This window comes from Labeo rohita, chromosome 1 (genome assembly GCF_022985175.1).
Source record: "Labeo rohita strain BAU-BD-2019 chromosome 1, IGBB_LRoh.1.0, whole genome shotgun sequence".
Classification (NCBI taxonomy): domain Eukaryota; kingdom Metazoa; phylum Chordata; class Actinopteri; order Cypriniformes; family Cyprinidae; genus Labeo; species Labeo rohita.
Window position 1 is genome coordinate 47,134,730 of NC_066869.1, and position 22,153 is coordinate 47,156,882.

At 31.1% G+C, this 22,153-nt stretch overlaps 1 protein-coding gene across 1 annotated transcript in view; it reads left to right on the forward strand.

Moving 5' to 3' along the window:
• The window catches only part of gpc5a (glypican 5a), a 214,701-nt gene that overhangs the window by 95,286 nt on the left and 97,262 nt on the right, over positions 1-22,153 (forward strand). Inside the window, exon 6 of the mRNA XM_051120702.1 lies at positions 21,372-21,492. Within this exon, the coding sequence (XP_050976659.1) occupies positions 21,372-21,492 (121 nt within the window). The remainder of the gene's footprint in view (positions 1-21,371; positions 21,493-22,153) is intronic.

Here is a 22,153-nt window from a genome sequence, read left to right on the forward strand (position 1 = left end):
AATATTAACATTGTAGTGAATATATATTATATATTTTTTGCAAATTTTATTGCAGCAATTTTAATGCTAAATATTCATATAAATGAATATTTCTTTTATGTAAAATCCTAAGTTTCCTTTAAGTTTAATTTTACTTATGTATAGTACAGATATTTAAATGTTAAAATTATACTAAACATATGTGTATTTTTGCAAACAATTATTGCAGCAATTTTTTGTTACGAATTGTGATACTAAAGTATTTTAGTGATGATTTTGTTTATAATGTATTTGGATTTTTGTGGGGTTTTTTTGTGTATTTTATTTATTTATTTATTTATATTTTTTATCACAGATAATATCAGGATAAAATCTAAATGTTCTGGTCAAATCAAAATAAATCCTCAAAGCCAAGGAAAGATATTCTACCACTACCACGATGCGATGAATAAATTAGCACGTACCAATTCTGGAATCGTACTCATACAATCTGTTACACTCTACGGGATTTCAGTTTTGTTATCTTCAATATTTAATGTGGCTTTCATTGTTGAAAGCAAAAAAAAAAAAAAAAAAAAAAAAACGCTCGAGAGTCGTTCTCATCCATATGCATGTTGTGATAAGACGGATAGACATCACTGCCAAAATATCCCGTGTCCCTGCTGATTGTTCCCCGTCAATCAGTGGCCATCGGAATAACACACAGCGAAGAAAAGCTCCTGCGTCTGTTCCCTGGCGGCTTGGACCAAAGAAAGAGCATCAGATAACCTTAAAATTGGGATGACGCCATACTGTTTCCCGAAAGCAAGCATTTTTCTCGTTCTTTCTCTTGCTCATTTTTCCTCCCCGTTTTTGTCATTCCTCTTCCAGTCCGAGGTTCTATCTGATGCCGAAGTAATTTCACTGAAGTAGATAAAGTGGAGTAGAGCAATCCACTGTGATTCTTGTTTCAGACGCTGTCCTTTCAGCCCAACTCCATAAATTGGATCAAACAGAATACAGATGCATAGAGACTGGCGGTGCTATGATCTGTACCAGTGAGATGGAGGAAATAATTGCGGGACACTCGCCGGAGATCCGGAGATGTTGTCTTAACTCCTTGTGCGGTATTGATGTTTGGTGTGGAATAACAAAGGATCGCTCCGATCTTTGCTGAGCATTTTTGACATCTGATCATCCCTCTTGGTTGCAAAAACTGGTTTTGGCACAAGCTGATTAAGTTGGTTTTTATATTAGAATAAGATGGTTTTAATTCATAATTTATTGAGCGGTACTAGTATTTAAATTAGTAATTATTTTATGTTATGTTATTTTTTTTTTTGGAAATTATTATTGCAGCTTTTTAATTACAAAAAAGTATTCTTGCTAAAATATATGTGACATGATAGTCAAATAAGTAAAAAAATTCCATATATAGTTGTTATATGTATTTTTTATATTTTAAAATTAATATTGAATTAAGTTTTAGTAACTTTTAGTAATAATATATATTTTTTATGTGTATTAGTCTTGAAAATATTTTATTTATTATTTATTTTATTTTTTATTTTTTATTTTATTTTATTTTATTTTGTTTTTTCGTTTTACTACTTTAACTTTAGCTTATTTTATTTCAGTTGGTTGCCAAGTTTAAATTTTCCTAATATATATATATATATATATATATATTTTATACATTTGTTAAATATATTTTTACTTTACAATTTTATCTAAAATGTTTTATATTAATAATTGTATAAATATAACTCAATCTATCTATCTATCTATCTATCTATCTGTCGATCTATCTGCCTATCTATCGAATCTATCGATCTGTCTGTCCATGTATCTATCTATTTTTTATCAGTTTTAGCCATTTTACTTCAGCTTTACTTTCAACTTTTTTTCTTTTTTTTTTACCTTATTTTCTGTTGGTTGCCAAGTTAAAAATTTTCCCCAAAAAAAGTATATATATATGTATATATATATATATATATATATAAAGTTTTTTTAATTTATATATTTTTTAAATAAATATTTTAAATATAACATTTATTTAAAATGTAAAAAATTATATTGATAATTTTATAATAAAAGTTAACAATAACATTTACATTTTTTTTTTTAAATGTTAATCTGTTTATGTACATACACAAACTACCAAAAACTGGTTGCATGTTTGCCCATGCAAAATAGTTGCTACAGTCTTGGGGGTGGTTGCTAGGGTATTCTGGGGTTGCTAGGGTGTCCTGTGTCTTTGGGACATTGTTTCTGAGCACATCTGAGTCAAAATAATCAACTCTCAAATCCAGGTGCATCTCAGGTCCCTCCTTAAATGAAGTCTAACATATTTTTTTAGCTTGTTTTATCGCCTGCTGGTCCAAAATTGTAAGTCTGATTGCTTAGAGAAGTAATAACAAATTTCATTTTCCACCTTATTTTCTGTCTCACGCCGTCTCGCACTGGTAGCCGCGGTCCTCAGAGGAAACATGCGGCTGGTAGTTGGACTAGGAACTGTTTGGGTATACCGTGGATTCCCTGTTTCATTGACAGTCTGGCGCTGCCGCAGGTCTGAAAGCCTGAAGAGGTCAGAGACTGTGTGTCCTCATCCAGACAGACGGGCCACCGCAGAGGGACCCTCAGATGATATTGAAGCATCTTAAATGAAGACAAGGCAGCCCTTGAATCATATCAGAGATTGAACACGAGCGCCCAAGGCCGTCTGCGGCTGCATGAGTGAATGAGACCGCACAGAAGTAAACAGAAAACTATTATAGATGGTTTTTGTGACATGAAGCAATCTGCACCAAAGACTTCTGTTACATTAGCCGAACGGAAATATTTCAGGTAGTTTTATGTCATAATTTGGTCTGATCATTAACTTAATTAATGTTAAGCTCGACTGACTGCGTTTTAGACATTAATTAGATAAGAAAATAATCTAGATACTACAAAAATACAGTGTATTTCAATAGTTTAAGGTCAATAAGATTCTTTTGCAACAACTTAACTTTTCTTCTGCAAGGATGCATTAAATTGATCAAAAGTGGCAGTAAAGACATTTATGATGTTATAAAATATTTCTGTTTTAAATAAATGCTGTTCTTTTGAACTTTCTGTTCAAAGAATCCTGAAAAAGAACTGTTTTCAACTTTTAGAATGATCAGAAACATTTCTTGAACAGCAAATCAGCATGTTAAAATGATTTCTAAAGGATCATGTGTCACTGAAGACTGGAGTAATGATGCAGAAAATTCAGCTTTGCATCATAGAAATAAATTACACTTTAGAGTATATCCAAATGGAAACCACTTATTTTAAATTGTAATGATGTTTCAGAATATTGCTGTTTTTACTGCATTTTTAACCAAATAAATGCAGCCATGGCGAGAATAAAAGTCTTTTTTAAAGATCATGTGACACTGAAGACTGGAGTAACAATGCTGAAAATTCAGCTTTGAACCTCAGAAATAAATTATATTGTACTATATATTTAGATGGAAACCACTTACATGAAATTTTAATAATATTTCAGAATATTGCTGTTTTTACTGCATTTTTAATCAAATAAATGCAGCTATGGTGAGAATGAAAGTCTTCTTGAAGGATCATGTGACACTGAAGACTGGAGTAATGATGCTGAAAATTCAGCTTTGAATCATAGAAATAAATTACATTTTACAGTATATTCAAATTGAAACTACTTGCATTAAATTGTAATTATATTTCAGAATATTCTTATTTTTTGCTGGATTTTTTTAATCAAATAAATGCAGCCATGGCGATAATAAAAGACTTCTTAAAGGACTGTGTGACACTGAAGACTGGAGTAATGATCATAGAAATAAATTACATTTTAGAGTATATCCAAATGGAAACCACTTATTTTATTTTATTGTAATAATATTTCAGAATATTGCTGTTTTTTCTGCATTTTTAATCAAATAAATGCAACCATGGCGATAATTTAAATCTTGAAGGATAATGTTAAACTGAAGACTGGAGTAATGATGCTGAAAATTCAGCTTTGCATCATAGAATTAAATTACATTTTAGTATAAATTCACACGGAAATCACTTATTTTAAATTGTAGTAATATATCAAAACAGTTCTGTTTTTACTGCATTTTTGATCAAATAACTGCAAACATGGTGAGAATAAAAGTATTCTTGAAGGATCATGTGACACTGAAGACTGAGTAATGATGCTGAAAATGTAGATTTGATTGCATAAATTACATTTTTAAATATTTTCAAAGAGAAATCAGTGATTTTAAATTGTAATAATATTTCAGAATATTACTGTTTTTACTGTATTTCTGAGTAAATAAGTGCAGCTTTAGTGAGCATAAAAGAGCAATATTCAGATAAGGCCCAGTTTCAAGAGCGGAAGTGAAGGCACAAACAAGTAAAAAAAAAGAGAGAAAAACACAAAACTTTCTCTTGTGGTAATCAGCATTGTCCTGCAGATGCAGTCTTTGAAAAATGATTCACCAGGCAAGAATCAAATAAGATCCACGGTGCCTAATGATGCCATGAAGATGTTTATCCGGGTCCAGAAATCTCCCGGCTCGCCGTTTTGAATAAACATTGTTGTGTCACAAATTCAATGCATAAGTAAGTAGTAAGTATATTCCCGCCGAGCCACTCGACGACCGGCGGCTGCAAGGGGGTGTTATCGGCGTCTAATGAAGAGCACTTGTGCGAGTGCGTTTCCGTGGTAACGGAAGCACTCTTCCGTGATTGTCCACGTGAAAATGACTCCGTCGAGATGCCATGTGGAAACATAAATACGGACAGCAGACAGGGCGAACCAGGCAGTCGAGCCCCGAGACCACTGGACTATAAAATTGACTTGGAATCAATACGTGGAGTGCAATTCTGGGAGCAGGGAAAGATGTATGATCGGGGCATAAAATCAAAACGGAGAATGGCGGTGAACCGGCGTACATAACGGCGAGCGGCGAGGGACCGGTTCGCTGCAAGCGATAGAACCCGAATGTGATGTCTATTATATCTGCTTGATAGCGGCTCGGAGAGAGCTCGTGTGGCGTGACAATTTTATTTGTGCTCAATCCGTAGACCGTTTCCTTTAAAACGCGACGTCAGTCAGGATCCGCTTGCCCTCGAAACCCGAAACGCTCATTACGCACGACGTGAGCTCCCGCGCGCTCGAACAGTAGGTGTTTCTTCTCCGCGGGTTGCTTTCGGCACCTCGTAGATTGTCTGTCGTTCCTGTAGACCGGCGTGTTGTGATGATTGGCACTCGTAAGTCACCTTTTACCCTTGGACGCGCTGCGGAGGGTCTCATTCGCCTGTCAGTGTGCCGCTTCTGTTGGAAGAGCTGGAGAAGAGATCAGGGAAGTTCACGTCCCGCCAGGCCTAAAGCAAGCAGTCGTTTAGTGTCTGTTCAGCTAGACAGGAAACAGAGAACGAGGGTCAGCGAAAACGGAATGATAAAACATTTCTGACAGTGCAAATTGAGGGTCAGAAAAACAACACAAATGACAAAGATAGGAAGGAACAGAGCATAAAGAAAAGCACAATCACTTCTGTTTACTTCGATTTCTGTCAGATGAATGTTATTGGAGGTGTCGAGCTGTTTGTTTGATTCTCTGAACAAAACAACAGTATTTTTTTTTTTTTTTTGCTCTGTATGTATCTGCTGTTAGTGTTTTCTAAGAAAAGTGTCACTGTTACTTTTGCAGTTTGAAAATCAGTTATCATGATTCGTTTTATATGTAACACGATAAATACAGATAGAGTTTTGTAGTGAAAGAATCAGTGCTTTTGAAGCGAATCGGTTTAGTGAATGAATCTTAATATTAAACAGTAACGCTAAGGCAGTACAAAAACACAATACACACATACAGATGTGTTACCAGGGTACTCATTGATTTTCTCATATTGATTTGTTCCTTAATGGAGTAATCGGTGTTTTTGAATGACTCGTTTGAGCAAATGTCTTGTCTGTGTGAATTACTGTTTTAAAACAAAGTTTTAAGTTAACTTTTGTTCCTAAATCAGTGTTTTTGAACCTAAATCAGTGTTTTTGTTCCTGAATGAATCACTGTTTTAAATGAATCGTTTGAGTGACTCATTCATTTTTTCATATAGATTTGTCGCTGAATGAATAGTTTTTAAAGTAATCTTTTGAGCGAAAGACTCTCATATACACATAAATCGTTTGAGTGAGTGACTCATTGATTTATATACTGTAGATTAGTTACTGAATGAATCATTGTATTTGAAGTAATCGTTTGAGCAATTGGCTCGCAGATTTTCTTATTTACACTTGTTTTTTTTCCTGAATGATTCACCGTTTTGAGTGAATTGTTTGAGTAAGTGAATCATTGATTTTCTCATAAAGATTTGTTCCTGAACGAATCACTGTTTTGAACAAATCGTTTGAGTGATCCGTTGATTTTTTTTTTTTCCCATATGCTGTAGATTAGTTACTGAATGAATCATTGTTTTTGAAGTAATTGTTTAAGCGAAAAACTCATACATTATCTCATATACACTTATTTTGTTCCTGACTAAATCAGTTTTGAACGAATCATTCGAGTGAGTGACTCATTGATTTTCTCATATAGATTTGTTACTGAATGAATGAGTGTTTTTGAAGTAATCGTTTGAACAAATGACTCACTGATTTTCTCTTATACACTTGTTTTGTTCCTGAATGAATCACTGTTTTGAACGAATCGTTAGTGAGTGCTAGTTAGTTTGAACGAATCATTTTTTGTTTGTTCCTGAATGAGTGTTTAGAATGAGTCCTTTAAGTAAATGATTCATTGATTTTTCTCATATAGATTTGTTCATGAATGAATTAATCAGTGTTTTTGAATGAATCATTTGAGCAAATTACTTGATTTTGTCATATACACTTGCGTTGTTCCTGACTGAATCAGTGGTTTGAACAAATCGTGTAGACCGTTGCATGATTTTTTTTCCTGAATGAGTCAGTCATTGTTTTTAAATGAATCATTTGAGTGAATGACTCAGTGATTCACTCATAAAGGGGGTTGCGTGCAAAGTAGCATGCAGAAAGAATAACTGAAAAATCTCCATCACAATGCAATTTGATTTTAACCATAAATGTAGTTTTATGATTAAATAGCCATGGTTTATTTGCTCACCGAATCTTTTATTCATATTTGTCTCTTGTTGACTTAATTTTGGATCCTGCATATTGCTACTTTAATAAAGAATGGCATACTGTAGTGTAACCCCTCTACCCGGGTCCTACTCGCACACCGCTCCAAGCGGGTCTCGAACCCGGGTCTCCGGCATGGGAGGCGGACGCACTAACAAGGAAGCTAAAGGCTGCAACCCCTAGTGTCAGTCGCTAGTGCGTCTCTTGAGATCAGGGGAGTGAGGTTTACTTGCACAACACTTACCCGCTGGCCCCCGTTACAGTAGCACTGTTCTAGATAATAGCAAGTTGTTTATGAGAATACGTATGGTTATGGTAGTGCAGATTCAATTTCAGGCCTCTGGGTTTTGACTTTGCCTTTTTGAAAGCGAATTAATCAAGTCACAGATTCATTCTTCTTTTGTACAGAGTCGCCAATACAAATTAGGAAGGCAAGAACTTAGCCTAAATATTCTGGGCTTAGTAATGAAATAGCAGCTTTCATATCATTATGGAGACATTTTATAATTTTAGCCAGTCGAAGCTCTTAAGAGGGTTATTAATCTACATGCTTTTTCGCCACGGCTTGGGGTTTTTGATGGCTGTGTTGTGCTGCTATATTTCAGCTTCATGTAATTGTACTGGGAAATGGCCAAGGAGACGGCGCTGATAGATCAGCATCAATGAAAAGAGTTTTTCCTGAGCTGAACGGCCACATAACAGCCGAGAAATCAGATAATATCTGTGTCTTTGTATTCTCGCAAGTAAACGTTAAGACCCAGTGATTTGTAGGGGATCGGCTGCTTGTAAACTGCAATATGCTGTTACTGAAAAAAATAAGTACACACTTCTATTGTATTACTTCTAAACATGTGCAGGACCTCAGAGGATTGGTTTTCTGTAGAGTTTCTGTTATAAAAAAAGAACTTGAAGTTGTAGGTGGATGTTATCATAAAATATTATATTATGGTGGAATTCATTTTATATCACGGTTACTATGAATTGCATGATATTTTTAATAGTTTATTTGAATTATTATTAAGATTTTGTTTAATGAAGTATTCTTTTTATATTTTGAAAATGCAACAAAATATTTTATACTGTTTGTATTCTCTTGTTTAATCATATGGGAAAATAAATAAATAAATACATAAATAAATGAAATGAATTTTATATCACCATTAAAATATATTGCATATATACGTATATATGTATATATATATATATATATATATATATATATATAATTTTTTTTTTTTTTTTTTTTTTCAAGTATTTTTAAGTATTTTGTGTTTATATTTTTCTAAAAAAAAAAAAAAAATCATTTTATATCACGGTTGCAATGTATCTCATGATGTTTTCAATCATTTTTTAATTATTAGGTAGGTTAAGATTTTTTAATTAAGTATTCTGTTTATATTTGGCTGAAAATTCAACAAAAATATTTTATACTATATAAGTCTCACATTCATGGTGAAATTAGTTTTACAATATATTGCATGAAAAAAAATGTTCATTATTTATTTAATTTATTATTTATTTAATTAAGTATTTTTTATATTTTGCTAAACATTCAACAACAATATTATGCTGATTATAAATAACAAAAATTAATTCTAAATTAAAATAAATTAACAAAATGAAAATCAGTTAATAAATGATAAGTCTCACATTTATTTTATTTTTTTTTTCATTTTATGCTGTTTTTTTTTTTTTTTTTTTAATGAAGCTAGTTAAAAAAAGATTTTTGATTGATGAACAAGTCTCACATTCATGGTAGAATTACGTTTATATCATAGTTATACTGCATGCTAAAGAAGTACTTCTAATGATTTATTTGAGTAAATATTTTTTATTAAGTATGTTTGTTTATGTTTTCCTGAAAAAAAAAAAAAGTTTATATTCCTTTTTTATTTCAAAATAGATAAATACATTATATAATAAAGTGAAATTTCTTTTAAAATGTGTAAAAATAAACTGATAATTATGGATTTTAAATAACTTTTGAATTACAATTTAAATGTTACAGTACATTACAATTTAAGATTCATTTGAAGTCAAAGTAAAATAGCTGTAAAATGAAATGAATTTATTAAAAATAAATTAGTTGTTGTTATTAATATGCTAATATATTGTCCTTTTTTTTAAAGCATTACACTGCATTTTTTCCCCACTGTTCTCACTTGTAAATAGTGTAAAGCAGCCATAATAGATATTATATATTATTAAGAAAGACCTTTATTTTTATTGCTGACCTCAATATAAAATCCTCCCTTCAGCTCTGTCTGCAGTTGTGTTGTGTTGTGGTTTCCACAGCAGGTTACGATGTTGAAGCAGCAGCCGAGTCGTCATTGCCTTTGGTTGCTGGAGTAGCCGAGTAAGGATTATACACAATAGATATTGACCTTTTCAAAAACACAGAATGCCCAGAAAGCCTTGCTTCCCAGGATGCCCATGCCTGTTGGCTAATGCCACACTTTGCCCCTGGCACAGATCGATGGGCGTTTATGGCTCGGGGGGTTTCATTGATTGGAACGCAGGAGCTGCAGTTTAATGGATGATTACGTGGCTTTTGTTCAAGTCTCGCTCTCTTTATGCTGCAAAAATATTAAAAAAAAATTTCCCTCAACAACATTCAAAAATCATGAAAGTGAGATCAGTTGTGGAGACAAATTGCATACTTAAATAAATCGTTGTTGAAGTTTGTTTTTCCTTGTTGTTTTTGCTGCTTTAAGTGTGCGTTAAAGTAAAATTAGTGAAGATTTCACTTGAAATAAGGCAAAAATAATTTGCCAAAAGAAATAAACTTAATTCAAGATATTGGTGAAGAAAAATTACATAAGATGGTAAGACTTCAGAGAATTGTTCTTGTTTTTCCAGTTTAAAGCATAAATTTGAGTACATTTATTTTAAAAGATTACACTTTTATAAGATTATACTTAAAATAAGACACAAATCATTTGCCGTAAGAAATAAACTTCAATTCAAATTAAATTTGAAGAAAAGTTTGCATAAGATATTAAGACTTAAGAGAATAAATCTTTTGGTTTTTCCAGTTTTAACTGAAAATGTAGTGCAGGTTACACTTAAAAATAAAACAAAAAATCGTTTGACAAGTGAAATAAACTTAATTCAAGATGTATAGTATAAAGAAAACTTGCATAATATATGAAGTCCTCAGAGAATACATTTTGAAATTGTTTTAAACAAAGTATATTTAGTGAAGATTACACTTAATAAATAATAATAATAAAAAAAAAATGCCAAAAGAAATAAGACTTGATTTAAGATAAATATACTCGTAAAGAAAATAAATAAATAAATCAACTAATTCAAGATACCTGTGAATAAAAATCTTGTAAAATAAATCTTTACATTTTAAGTCTGTTTTTTTTCTCCGTCTTCAGCATAAATTAAATAGGTTTAGTGAAGATTTTACTTAATAAATAAACAAACAAATAAACAAACTTAATTCAAGATACCTGTGAATAAAAACCTCATTAAATATTAAGACTTAAGAATAAATCTTTAAGTTTTAAGTTGTGTGTTTTCCCCCCCTGTTTTAAGCATAAATTACAGTAAATTTAGTGAAGTGCCAAAAGAAATAAACTTAATTTAAGATAAATATACTTGTAAATAAATAAATAAATAGATAAATACATACATACAAATATAAATAAATACACTTAATTCGAGATACCTGTGAATAAAAATTTTGTAAAATACTTTTATAAAATAAGTTTTTGTAAAATACTTTTAAAATAAGTTTTAAGTCTTATTTTTTTCTCCATCTTTGATTTACTTAATAAACAAATAAATAAACAAACTTAATTCAAGATACCTGTGAATAAAAATCTCATAAAATATTAAGACTTCAGAGAATAAATCTTTAAGTTTTAAGTCATAATTTTTTACCCCTGTAAATAACAGTAAATGTAGTGAAGATCTTACCTTAAAAAACAACTAATATAATAATAATAATAATAATAATAAGTAAACTAATTCAAGATACTTGTGAAGAAAAATCTAGTAAAATATTAAGAAATCAGAGAATAAATCTTAATTTGTTGTTGTTGTTTTTTCCTGTTTAAAGCAAATGTGATAAATCTAGTAAAGATTATACTTAAAATAAGAATAAATAATTTGCCAAAAGAATTTAATTTAAGATAAATATACTTGTAAAGAAAATATGTAAATAAACAAATAAATAAATAAACTTAATTTAAGATACCTGTAAATAAAAATGAAAATAAATCTGTAAGTTTTAAGTCTTAAGTTTTCTCCTGTCTTAAGCATAAATTAAATTGATTTAAAAGATACCTGTGAATAAAAATCACATAAAATATTAAGACACCAGAGAATAAATCTTTAAGTCTTTATGTTTTTTCCCCCTGTTTTAAGTATAAATTACAGTAAATTTAGTGAAGATCTTACCTTAAAAAAACTACTACTACTGCTACTAATATTAAAACAAATAAAAAAACTAATTCAAGATACTTGTGAAGAAAAATAAAATATTAAATCTTTTTGCTGTTGTTGTTGCTGTTTTTCCTGTTTAAAGCAAATGTCGTAAATGTAGTGAGGATTACACTTAAAATAAGATAAAAATCACTTGCAAAGTGAAATAAACTTCATTCCTGAAATTCTGAAATAATACTTAAAACAGGAAATCAACACTTAGATTTACTCTCTGAAGTCTTGATATGTTGTGCCACTGCTTCTTATCAAAAATACTTGTACAGAAAAATTGCAACGATATCGACTTCAAAGAAGACAAGGCAGTTTAGTGAAGATTACACGTAATTATTTCCAAGAGAAATAAACTTAATTCAAGATAAATATTCCAGTTTTGCTTCTCAAGCATATTTATCTTGTTCTGAAGATTTTTTGTACTGAAAAACAAGTCAAAATGCAGATAAAGCTTTTTTTTTTTTGTAATGCAAAGCGCAGTGCATCAAAGAGTGACTGTAATTATGTATTTAATCATCATATTCATGTTTGTTTTGTTGTTGGCATTGAGCTCCGGGGTGGTGGTCATGCTTCGCGACGGAGGCGAGACGTTTTGCAGCATTTGCGCGCCGCACGAGACGTCTGACTCCCGAACTCCCGTCCCGTTTCCTTTCACAGCAATTGCATTCAATCTCAGCCGTTATTTCTTTTAATTAACACCGCTGTCTCGTCGAATTTACGCCCAAGAACACGGATACATTTAGATGGTTGTATTTCTTGAGGAGACCCGGGGGGCTCTCGAGACGTTACAGACGAGGAGAGATGATGAGGAAACAGCTGCTGGAGTGATTCGCCTGATTTCTCTCTCAATTCTGCAATCACACCAAAACGGGCACAAATCATTATTCCTTCATCTTCATTCTCGCCAATCACACCGATCGCGTCCCCAGAAAAAGGGCCTGATGTGATTTTGAGCGCTTGCGAGCTGAGATTTGTCATTGAGTTCACAGGTGGTTTGTTGGGTGTATTAGTCCTGTTGGCCTACGCACTGGCACAGATTTCCTTGGTGTGTTGGCGTGTTTCTTATTGAAACTGGAAGTTGAGGCATAATGATTTTTGTTTTTGAAATAAGTTTGTTTCAGCTGTGGACCGAGATTTGCTGCTTGCTCATTTCAGCTTCAGGTTTTGTAATAGCGAGAGACATTAGATGATTAAGATAAAACTTTGATACATTTTAAATGCAAAAATTAATTGAAGTAATAGCAATAATAAGTCTTCATTATTTAATATTAAGTCTTCATCAGCTTTTCTGAGTTTTAGTTTAAGACTTGGGAGAGAAACACTTGGAAGGGTGAAATTTTTATTAACTAATTTATTTATTTCTTTGAGCTTTTCTGAGTTTTAGTGTTAAATTTGGAAGAGAAAGTCTCTAAATTGTGACATTTTTCAGTAACTTTGATACATTTTGAATGCAAACATTAATAAATGTAACATTTATTTATTTTTATTTATTTATATATTTTAGCTGTTCTGAGTTTTAGTTTTATACTTGGAAGAAAAAGGCTCTTAACTTTAATCAATTTTAAATGCTAAAAGTAATTTAATTAGTAAATACATTTTAATTATGGAAATTATTTAATGGAAAATAATACAAATATAATAATAAAAAATAAAAATAATACTTGTTTTAGTTTTAGACTTGGAAAAAAACCTCTTATATATATATATATATATATATATATATATATATATAAAATTTAAACTAAATAATAAGAAGAAGATTTATTAATTTTATTTTTTTAATGTAATTTTTTTATTTATTTCAGCTTTTTGAGTTTTAGTTTTACACTTGGAAGAAAAAGACTCTAAATTTTATATTTTTCATTAACTTTAATCAATTTGAAATGCTAAAATTAGTTCAATTACTAAATTAATTTCAATTTTAAAGAAAAAAAAATAAAAATATAGTTTAAAATAAATTAATAATAATAATAATATACATTATGTGTTTATTTACTTTGTTTGTTTGTTTGTTTCAGCTTTTCCGAGTTTTAGTTTTAGACTTGGAAGAAAAAGACCTTTAATCAATTTTAAACGCTAAAATTATTTATTTTATTTTACTTTATTAATGAAAATATATATAATAAAATAATAATAATAATAATAATAATAATACTTTATTTTTCCTTGTTTTAGCAGCTTTTTAAGAGTGCACTGTCATGACCTGAAAGCTAAAACTGAAAGCTAAAAGCTAAAAACTGTTATTTCATTTAAGACTATAGTATATGTAAATAACCTCTATTTTGATATGCTAACCTTTGTATATCGCCCTAGATTGCATTATTCGTCAAAAGACTGAATCAATAATTCCTTTTTAGGTTGTGATGTTAAAAAAAAAAAAAAAAAAAAAATAGCTTAGTATTTCATAACTGTAAACTCATATTTCAAGTTTAGAGTTCAAGAAAAGGAACCTCTGTTTTTACTCGGAAAACTCGAAACATTATAGCTTTCTAACTGATTATCAGATATGCAATATATAGAGTAGTGATTGTGCATTTGTATTTCATAAATGACAAAAACCCTATTCTGAAATTTTGTTCCCCGATATAAAAAGGCGAATGGTGAATGAGTCTCTGTATTGCAGACTCATTATGTTTCCACAAATGAAAAACCATTTCCCTTCATTTGGACACAATTGCCTCTCAATTCTCCTGTACCTTTGAGTCATTATGATAACTACCACAATTTCAGCATAAAAACCCCACAGATCATTATTCAGTGTGTGAATCTGAAGAACAGTGGTGAAAATGAAGACCACAAACTATCAGAAAGATGTTAGAGATGAAATAAAATAGGTGCATAAATTATAAAAATGTTACAAAACGATTGCACCCAATTATCGGGTAGTGAAAGGTACATCAGAGCATCCAGACCCAGTTTAGAAAAGCTCAAATAAGGAGGTGATTCAGAGTCCAACCAACATCCGGATACGCAAAATAAAGTAGAGCTTCCCCGGTTCACCTTATTACAAGCTCCACACGACGCTGTCTTGTATCAAAGGGAAGCGGTTGTCTAAAAAATATTTGAAAGCACATCTGGAGTGTCCAAAATGCGTAATAGTGGCACAGCTGTGAAAGGGAATGTGGCTGCAGATGGAGCAGAGTCTCCTGCTGTAACGGCAGCTTTCTGCGAAGTCTCCAACTCCTGAATTGCAGCGCTGATTCAACTCTTATACAATTCTGCAATTATAGATCTTGTGTGTGGATCTCTCACCAGCGCTGGCCTCTTGTGTAATACACTATTAAAGCCACTCGACACCCTGTGTTGCAGTGATTTTACCATGTCTGAGGTAATTGTTATTATTATTATTATTATTATTATATTTTAATATTATAATTTAAAAAATTGCAAGCATTAATAATAATAATGATAATAATAAACTTATATAAATAAATATATAAAAAAATGCATTATTACAAAATTATTATATTACATTTTTACAATTTCAAAATTCATTTCATCCTGCAGATGATGATGATGATGATGATGATGATAATGATTATTATTATATTTTAATATTATAAAACATAGTATTTTATCTTGCAAGTAATAATAATAATAAGTATTATTATTATCATTAATTAAAATAATATATTAAAATAATTTATTATTAATAAATTATTATAGTACATTTTTACATTTTGAAAAAAAAACAATAATTATTTAATCTTGCAATTGCAAGTGATAAGAAGAAAATTTTATATTATAATTAGAAGAAAAACTGTAATTATTATTTTGTCTTGCTAATTATAATAATAATAATAATTATTATTATTATTATTATTATTATTATTAATACATTAAAATAATACTAAAATAATTAATTGTTAATTATTATTATATTACATTTTTACATTTCGAAAAAAAAAACAATTGTTTCATCTTGCAATGGGCAGCAATAATAATAACAATAATAATAATAATAATAATAATAATAACAATAATAATAATAATAATAATAATAATAAGAAGAAGAAGAAGAAGAAGAAGAAGAAGAAGAAGAACAACAACAACAACAACAACAACAACAACAACAACAACAACAACAACAACAACAACAACAACAACAACAACAACAACAACAACAACAATAATAATAATAATAATAATAATTACTGCCCATTGCAAGATAATATAATAATAATTATAATAATTATTCTTCTTATTATATTATTATTGTTGGTGGTGGTGGTGTTGTTGTCGTTGTTGTTGTTGTCATTGTTGTTATTATTTATGATTATTATTATATTTTAATATTAGTTAAAAAACAATATTATTTTATCTTGCAATTGCAAGCGATGATAGTAATAATAATAATAATAATAATAATAATAATAATAATAATAAGTATTATAAATTTTAATGTTATAATTAGAAGAAAAACAGTAATCATTAATTTTCCTTGCATTAAGAATTATTATTATTATTATATTTTAATATTATATTTACAAAACAAGTTTGTACAAAAACAACATATTTTTTAAAAAGTAATTTATATTTCTTTATGTTTGCCAGTCCACTTGGATATATATAGATTTCACATGTATATAATAATTTATATAATATATGTTTTTGATATAATAAAAATATAATATTCAATTCTTGTCTGCTGTCTTATACATCTACTGGCTATTTTTTATTTTTCTTTGTATTTATTTATTTTTTTTACGCAGGGCTAAGTTTTTGTGAGTGCAGTTATAGTTTTCTAAAACTCTACATTGTCTGTCTTGGCCGTACGAGCGTATAGCTTGTGTTTTATTTGAGGCAAATGAAATGGTTTTGATTGTGATATGCCTCTTATGTCAGCCGCAGTTACATTTCTCATTACGCGGATCGTTTGGTGGGTGGTTTGTTGAGCAGTAAAATGCGTAATGAGCCGTTGTGCGCCGCCGCAGTGTAAATTTGTAAAGTTTTATGATTGATTTCTTTAAAAAGACAATCCTGCTCATATGTATGCACACCCACACCATCCCATCATTCATAGGCTGTGGATAAAAAAACACTTTCTTGAAATTATCCATCTCTGCCGCCGAAGGATCCGCACACACCAAAAGAGCGATTGAAGAGCGTCGTGATGGAGCGAGTTTGCTGGAAGAACCTCCGAATGCTGTCTGTCAGTCCTTAGCAGATAAATGCCATCTCTGATCTATTTTCTCTTTTGCAAAAGCGAGTGTTTTCACAGTCAGCGGATGGCACGTTCATGTATGGAGGAGCGTTGCGCGTGTTAGTCGTTTTTATCAGTCGACACCTATAAAAAAGCAGCTCCGTGTTTCCCGGCCACGCGTTGCCCTGCGAGAGTCTTCCGTGAGCGTGTTATGAAATATTAGTGAATCGTCTGCGGAGCGGCCCGTGGCACAGTGATAGATGCCTTTTAAATGGAGCGAGCGAGTGCGCCGCACACATCCGCTCTCCAGTCGTGGCTGCTGTTCTTTTGAGAGCGCGTGCAGGCGTCCTGGCAGATTTTTTTTGAAGTGTGCTTAGCAGCGTGTTTGTGAGTGACCTGCGTGTTGATGAGTCTGTATTAATCAAGTCAGACAGAGACGAGCGTTAATCGAGAGCCTTAAAAGCATTAGACTGTGTCAGAGAGAGAAATATCATACTCCGTCTGCTTACCAAAGTCCTTGATCTGCACAGCAGAACAGTTTGATGGCTCTTCATTGCAGCTCACAAATAAGTACCATGGTGATGTTGTTGTTGTTTTTTTAAACAATGAAAATAAACTACCAAAATGTTAAAAATACATAAAATGCCAGTGTTTTAGCAGTGTCTTAGAGACTGACTGTTTATTTGGCTTACAAAAATACTACGATATTGGTATTTATTTATGTAGAGGTTTCTGTTTGGTTGCTAGGGTTTTCTGAGTGATTTTGGCATGTTGTCATGCAGTTTCTAAGGTGTTGTTATGGTAGATGTTAAGGTCCTTTAAGTGATTATAGTGTTTCTGTGTGGTTGCTAGGGTGTTGTGATTGATTTTTAGTGTTTTAATACGGTTGCTGAGGTGTTCTGTTGGATTTTAGTACGTTGTGATGTGGTTACTGAGGTGTTCTGAGTGATTTTAGTGTGTTGCCATGCAGTTGCTAAGGTGCTCAGAGTGATTTTAGTGTTTCTATGTGGTTGTTAAGGTGTTTTGATTGAGTTTAGTGTGTTGCCATGTGGTTGCTAAGGTGCTCTGCGTAATTTTAGTGTTTCTATGTGGTTGCTAAGGTGTTTTGATTGAGTTTGGTGTGTTGCCATATGGTTGCTAAGGTGTTCATAGTAATTTTCATGTGTTTCTATGCGGTTGCTAAGGTGTTCTGATTGATTTTAGTGTGTTGCCATGTGGTTGCTAAGGTGCTCTGAGTGATTTTTGTGTTTCTGTGTGGTTGCCAAATTGTTCTGAGTGTTTTTAGTGTGTTGCTATGCAGTTGCTAAGGTCTTTGGAGTGAGTTTAGTGTTTCTATGTCGTTACCAAGTTGCTTTGAGTGATTTTAATGTGTTGCTATGTGGTTACTAAGGTGTTCGGAGTGATTTTAATGTTTCTATGCAGTCACTAAAGTGTTTGGAGTGATTTTTGTGTGTTGCCAAGCAGTTGCTATGGTGTTCTTAGTGATTTTAAAATGTTGCTATGGTGTTCAGAGTGATTTCATTGTGTTTCTTTGTGGTTGCTAAGGTATTCAGAGTTATTTTAGCGTTACTGTGTGGTTGCTAAGGTTTTCAGAGTGAGTTTATTGTGTTTCTGTGCGGTCACTAAAGTGTTCGGAGTGATTTTTGTGTGTTGCCATACAGTTGCTAAGGTGTTCTAAGTGATTTTAAAGTGTTGCTAAGGTGTGATTTTATTGTATTTCTTTGTGGTTGCTTAGGTGTTTGGAGTGATTTTAGTGTTTCTGTGTGGTTACTAAGGTTCTTTGAGTGATTTTAGAGTGTTTCTAAGGTGTTTGGATTAATTTCTGTGTGTTGCCATGTAGTCGCTAAGGTGCTCTGAGTGATTTTAAAGTGTTGCTAAGGTGTGATGTCATTGTGTTTCTTTGATTGCTAAGGTGTTTAGAAGGATTTTATTGTGTTTCTTTGTGGTTGCTAAAGTGTTCTGAGTGATTTTAGTGTGTTGCTATGCAATCGCTAAGTTGCTCTAAGTAATTTTGTTGTTTCTGTGCGGTTGCTAAGTTACTTTGAGTGATTTTAGTGTGTTGCCATGCAATTGCTAAGGCGATTGTAGTTGCTAAGGTGATCTGAGTGATTTTGATATGTTTCTGTGTGGTTACTATTGTGTTCAGGGTGATTTTATTGTGCTGCCAAGGTGTTTCTAGTAATTGTAGTGTGTTGCTATGCAGTTGTTAGGGTGTTTTGAGTGATTGTAGTGTGTTGCTATGCAGTAGCTAAGGTGTTTTCAGTAATTGTAGTGTGTTGCTATGCGGTTGCTAAGGTGTTCTGAGTGGTTGTAAATACCATAATCACTGTATTCATTTTCCATTCCATCACTGATTTTAGGCTGATGATGAACTGTGAGCTGAGATGTTTTTATACCTTCATGAAGATGGTGGTTTTTGAAATGAAGGATTGAAAAGTCAGTATTTCATCTGTTGTTGTATTTCAATCCTAATTTTTTTCCACTCGAACCTCTTAAATCAATTTGTCTCTGAGCCTGAAAAGAGCACAAAACCCACAGCGAGACGTAGCGGTATATTTCTGGAGCATTTGCATTCCAGTGAAGTGCGCGTCTTTCTCTCGGGTTTGAGTGTGTTGAGATGAGTATGTGTCAGTGACTGAACACACACCTCTCATGCCTTAAGCTGGAATCAAAGCAGCAGAGGAGACGCTCAGCGCTTTTGTCTCACATCAACCCGATCAGACGCACGCTGAGGTGAAACTACAAGCTCGCGACTTGAGGCTTAGCATGACATGAGATGCATGTTTTTTCTATGTGTTTGTTTGTGTCCTTTATTTCCGCAGTTTTAGTCTGGTGTTTAGGTTTCATGCTACTTTGATATTGGCTACTGTACTAAATTATATCATATTCATAAACAACAGTATTTGCATGGCACTCCAGTGTACTTCAAGGAGTGCCATAGTATTTAGTTTAGTTTTTACAATAAGAGGGATTGGCAATAATAGTAAGAATGTTAATAATAATAATAATAATAATAATAATAGTTAATAATAGAACTGTTATTATTATTATTATTATTATTATTATTATTATTATTATTATTATTATCAGTTGTAATATGATACATAATACCCTTCTAATAACCATAATAATAGTAATACAAATAAATATTAAATAATAAAAATTATTATTATTATTGTTATTATTAATATTACTATTATTATGGTTATTATTATTATTATTATTATTATTATTATTATTATTATTATTATTATTTGATATTTATTTGTGGTGTTATTAAATGTAATATCACACATAATTTAATAATAATAATAATAATAATAATAATAATAATAATAATAATAATAATAATAATAATAATAACAATAATGTTATTAATTGTAATATGATATAGATATTATTTTCTATATTATACATAATGTATGTTTTTTTGTTATTACTACTTATAACAACAACAACAATAATAATAATAATATGAATAATAATAATAATAATAATAATAATTATTATTATTAGAAGTAGTAGTAACATTATAACAAATAAATATCAAATAACAATAACAATGGAAATAATAATAATTATTATTATTAATATTATTCATTTGATATGTCTTTGTTGTACAATCATTATTTTATTAATAGTACACACATAATTAAAATTATTATTATTATTGGTGTTATTATAAGTATTAGTATAATGTTATTAAATGTAATATCACACATAATTTAATAGTAATAATAATAAAACAATAATAATTATGATAAACATTATAATAAATTATATTATAATTATTATTAGTAGTAGTAGTAATTTGAGATTTATTCATTATAATGTTAATACTACTACTACTACTAATAATAATGTTTTTAATTATGTGTGTAATATTACATTTAATGTTACTACTGTTACTGTATAATTTGTTATTTGTAATGCTAAATAATACAAATAAATGTATTAGAAAGAATATATTTAAGATATATATATATATATTTATAATTTCCACTTCAACTAAAAATGTTCACTTTATAGGCTTTAGTAAGTTTATTTAAAAAGCTCAGGCCCAGTTTCTTACAAGGATTGCTGAAGAGTTTTTCAGTTTCATAAAGACACTTTTACTGCCTGTAAATAAAGTCGATTACCTGAACCCGCTGCGCAATTTCCTATTCATTCCAATATTTTTCCTCACTGTTTGAAGACTTTACTTTTTATGTGTCCTTCTCAAGGTGAGTCTCAACAGGACGGGCTGATTTTACCATTGGTGTAAAACGAATTCACCCATAAAGAATTGTAATATTTCATGTCATTTGTCAGCGGCGCTCGCTCTGCACTAGTGCGTCTTATCTGCGGCCCATCGCGGCACCCATCCATTCTGCCCCACATAAACCCCAATCTGTCTCTCAGCCTGGAGTCCTATCGCTTTTTAGTGTGGCTTGAGTTATTCGTCCCATTTCGGGCCCTTGTGGGTTTTTTCAGGGAGTCTTTACGCCTTTTTCTTTGTTGTGCTGATAAATGTAGTTGGTTCATGTAAGGCCTTCCTCATCAAGCCAACAACAAAAGCTTCAATCGCCTTTGCGCTGAAAAATTGGAAAGGAATCCAAAAAAACGACACCCACTCACCACGAACAACCGTCTCTCATTCTTCACCCTTTTTTGTCTTTGCAGCTACACTCTCCGAGTGGTTGGCAACGGGATTAAAGCCCAGGCTGAAAACCCCGAAGTCAAAGTGAAGGAGGCCGACCCGGTGATCAGTCAAGTCATTGATAAACTGAAGCACATCAATCAGGTGAGCCCGGCCAGGAAAAATAACGTCCAATGAAACAATGTAACGAGCTCCTTGATGTCCCACGCAATCCTGTTTCATGAGTGGCTGTGTTTTCATGCCAGCACATCAGAGCCGATCTCATTAGCTCCGCTCATGCGTGTGTGAAACTCTCCGTCGTGTGTTTAAAACGTGTTAGCATGCTTGTAAGAGATGTGATAGAGACTTTTTTTTTTTTTTTTTTGCTGGTGTGAATGGTTCTGACAGTTGTGAAAATATTTTGAAATTCTGGTTTCCAGTATATAACATCAATATGAAAACATATGTTGCAAATAAATAAATACGTTCATAATGTCCATTAATTCTTTAATACATTGAAATAAGTGTATTGAAAGTGTAAAATAAGTGTATAAATAATTTAGCAATTGAAAAAAACAGTAGTTCCCAAAGATAGGAAAACTCATAGAATTTCAGTGGTCAATGTGTTATTTTAGTATCATTAATGTACTATTATAATTTATATATTTTTTTATTAGTTTTAAGTTTTTAGTTTTTTGGTGCTTGAACTTAACAAAAACAAAAATGTCCTGGAAACTAGGATATTTATATATATATATATATATATATATATATATAAAAAAAAATATATATATATATATATATATATATATATATATATATATAT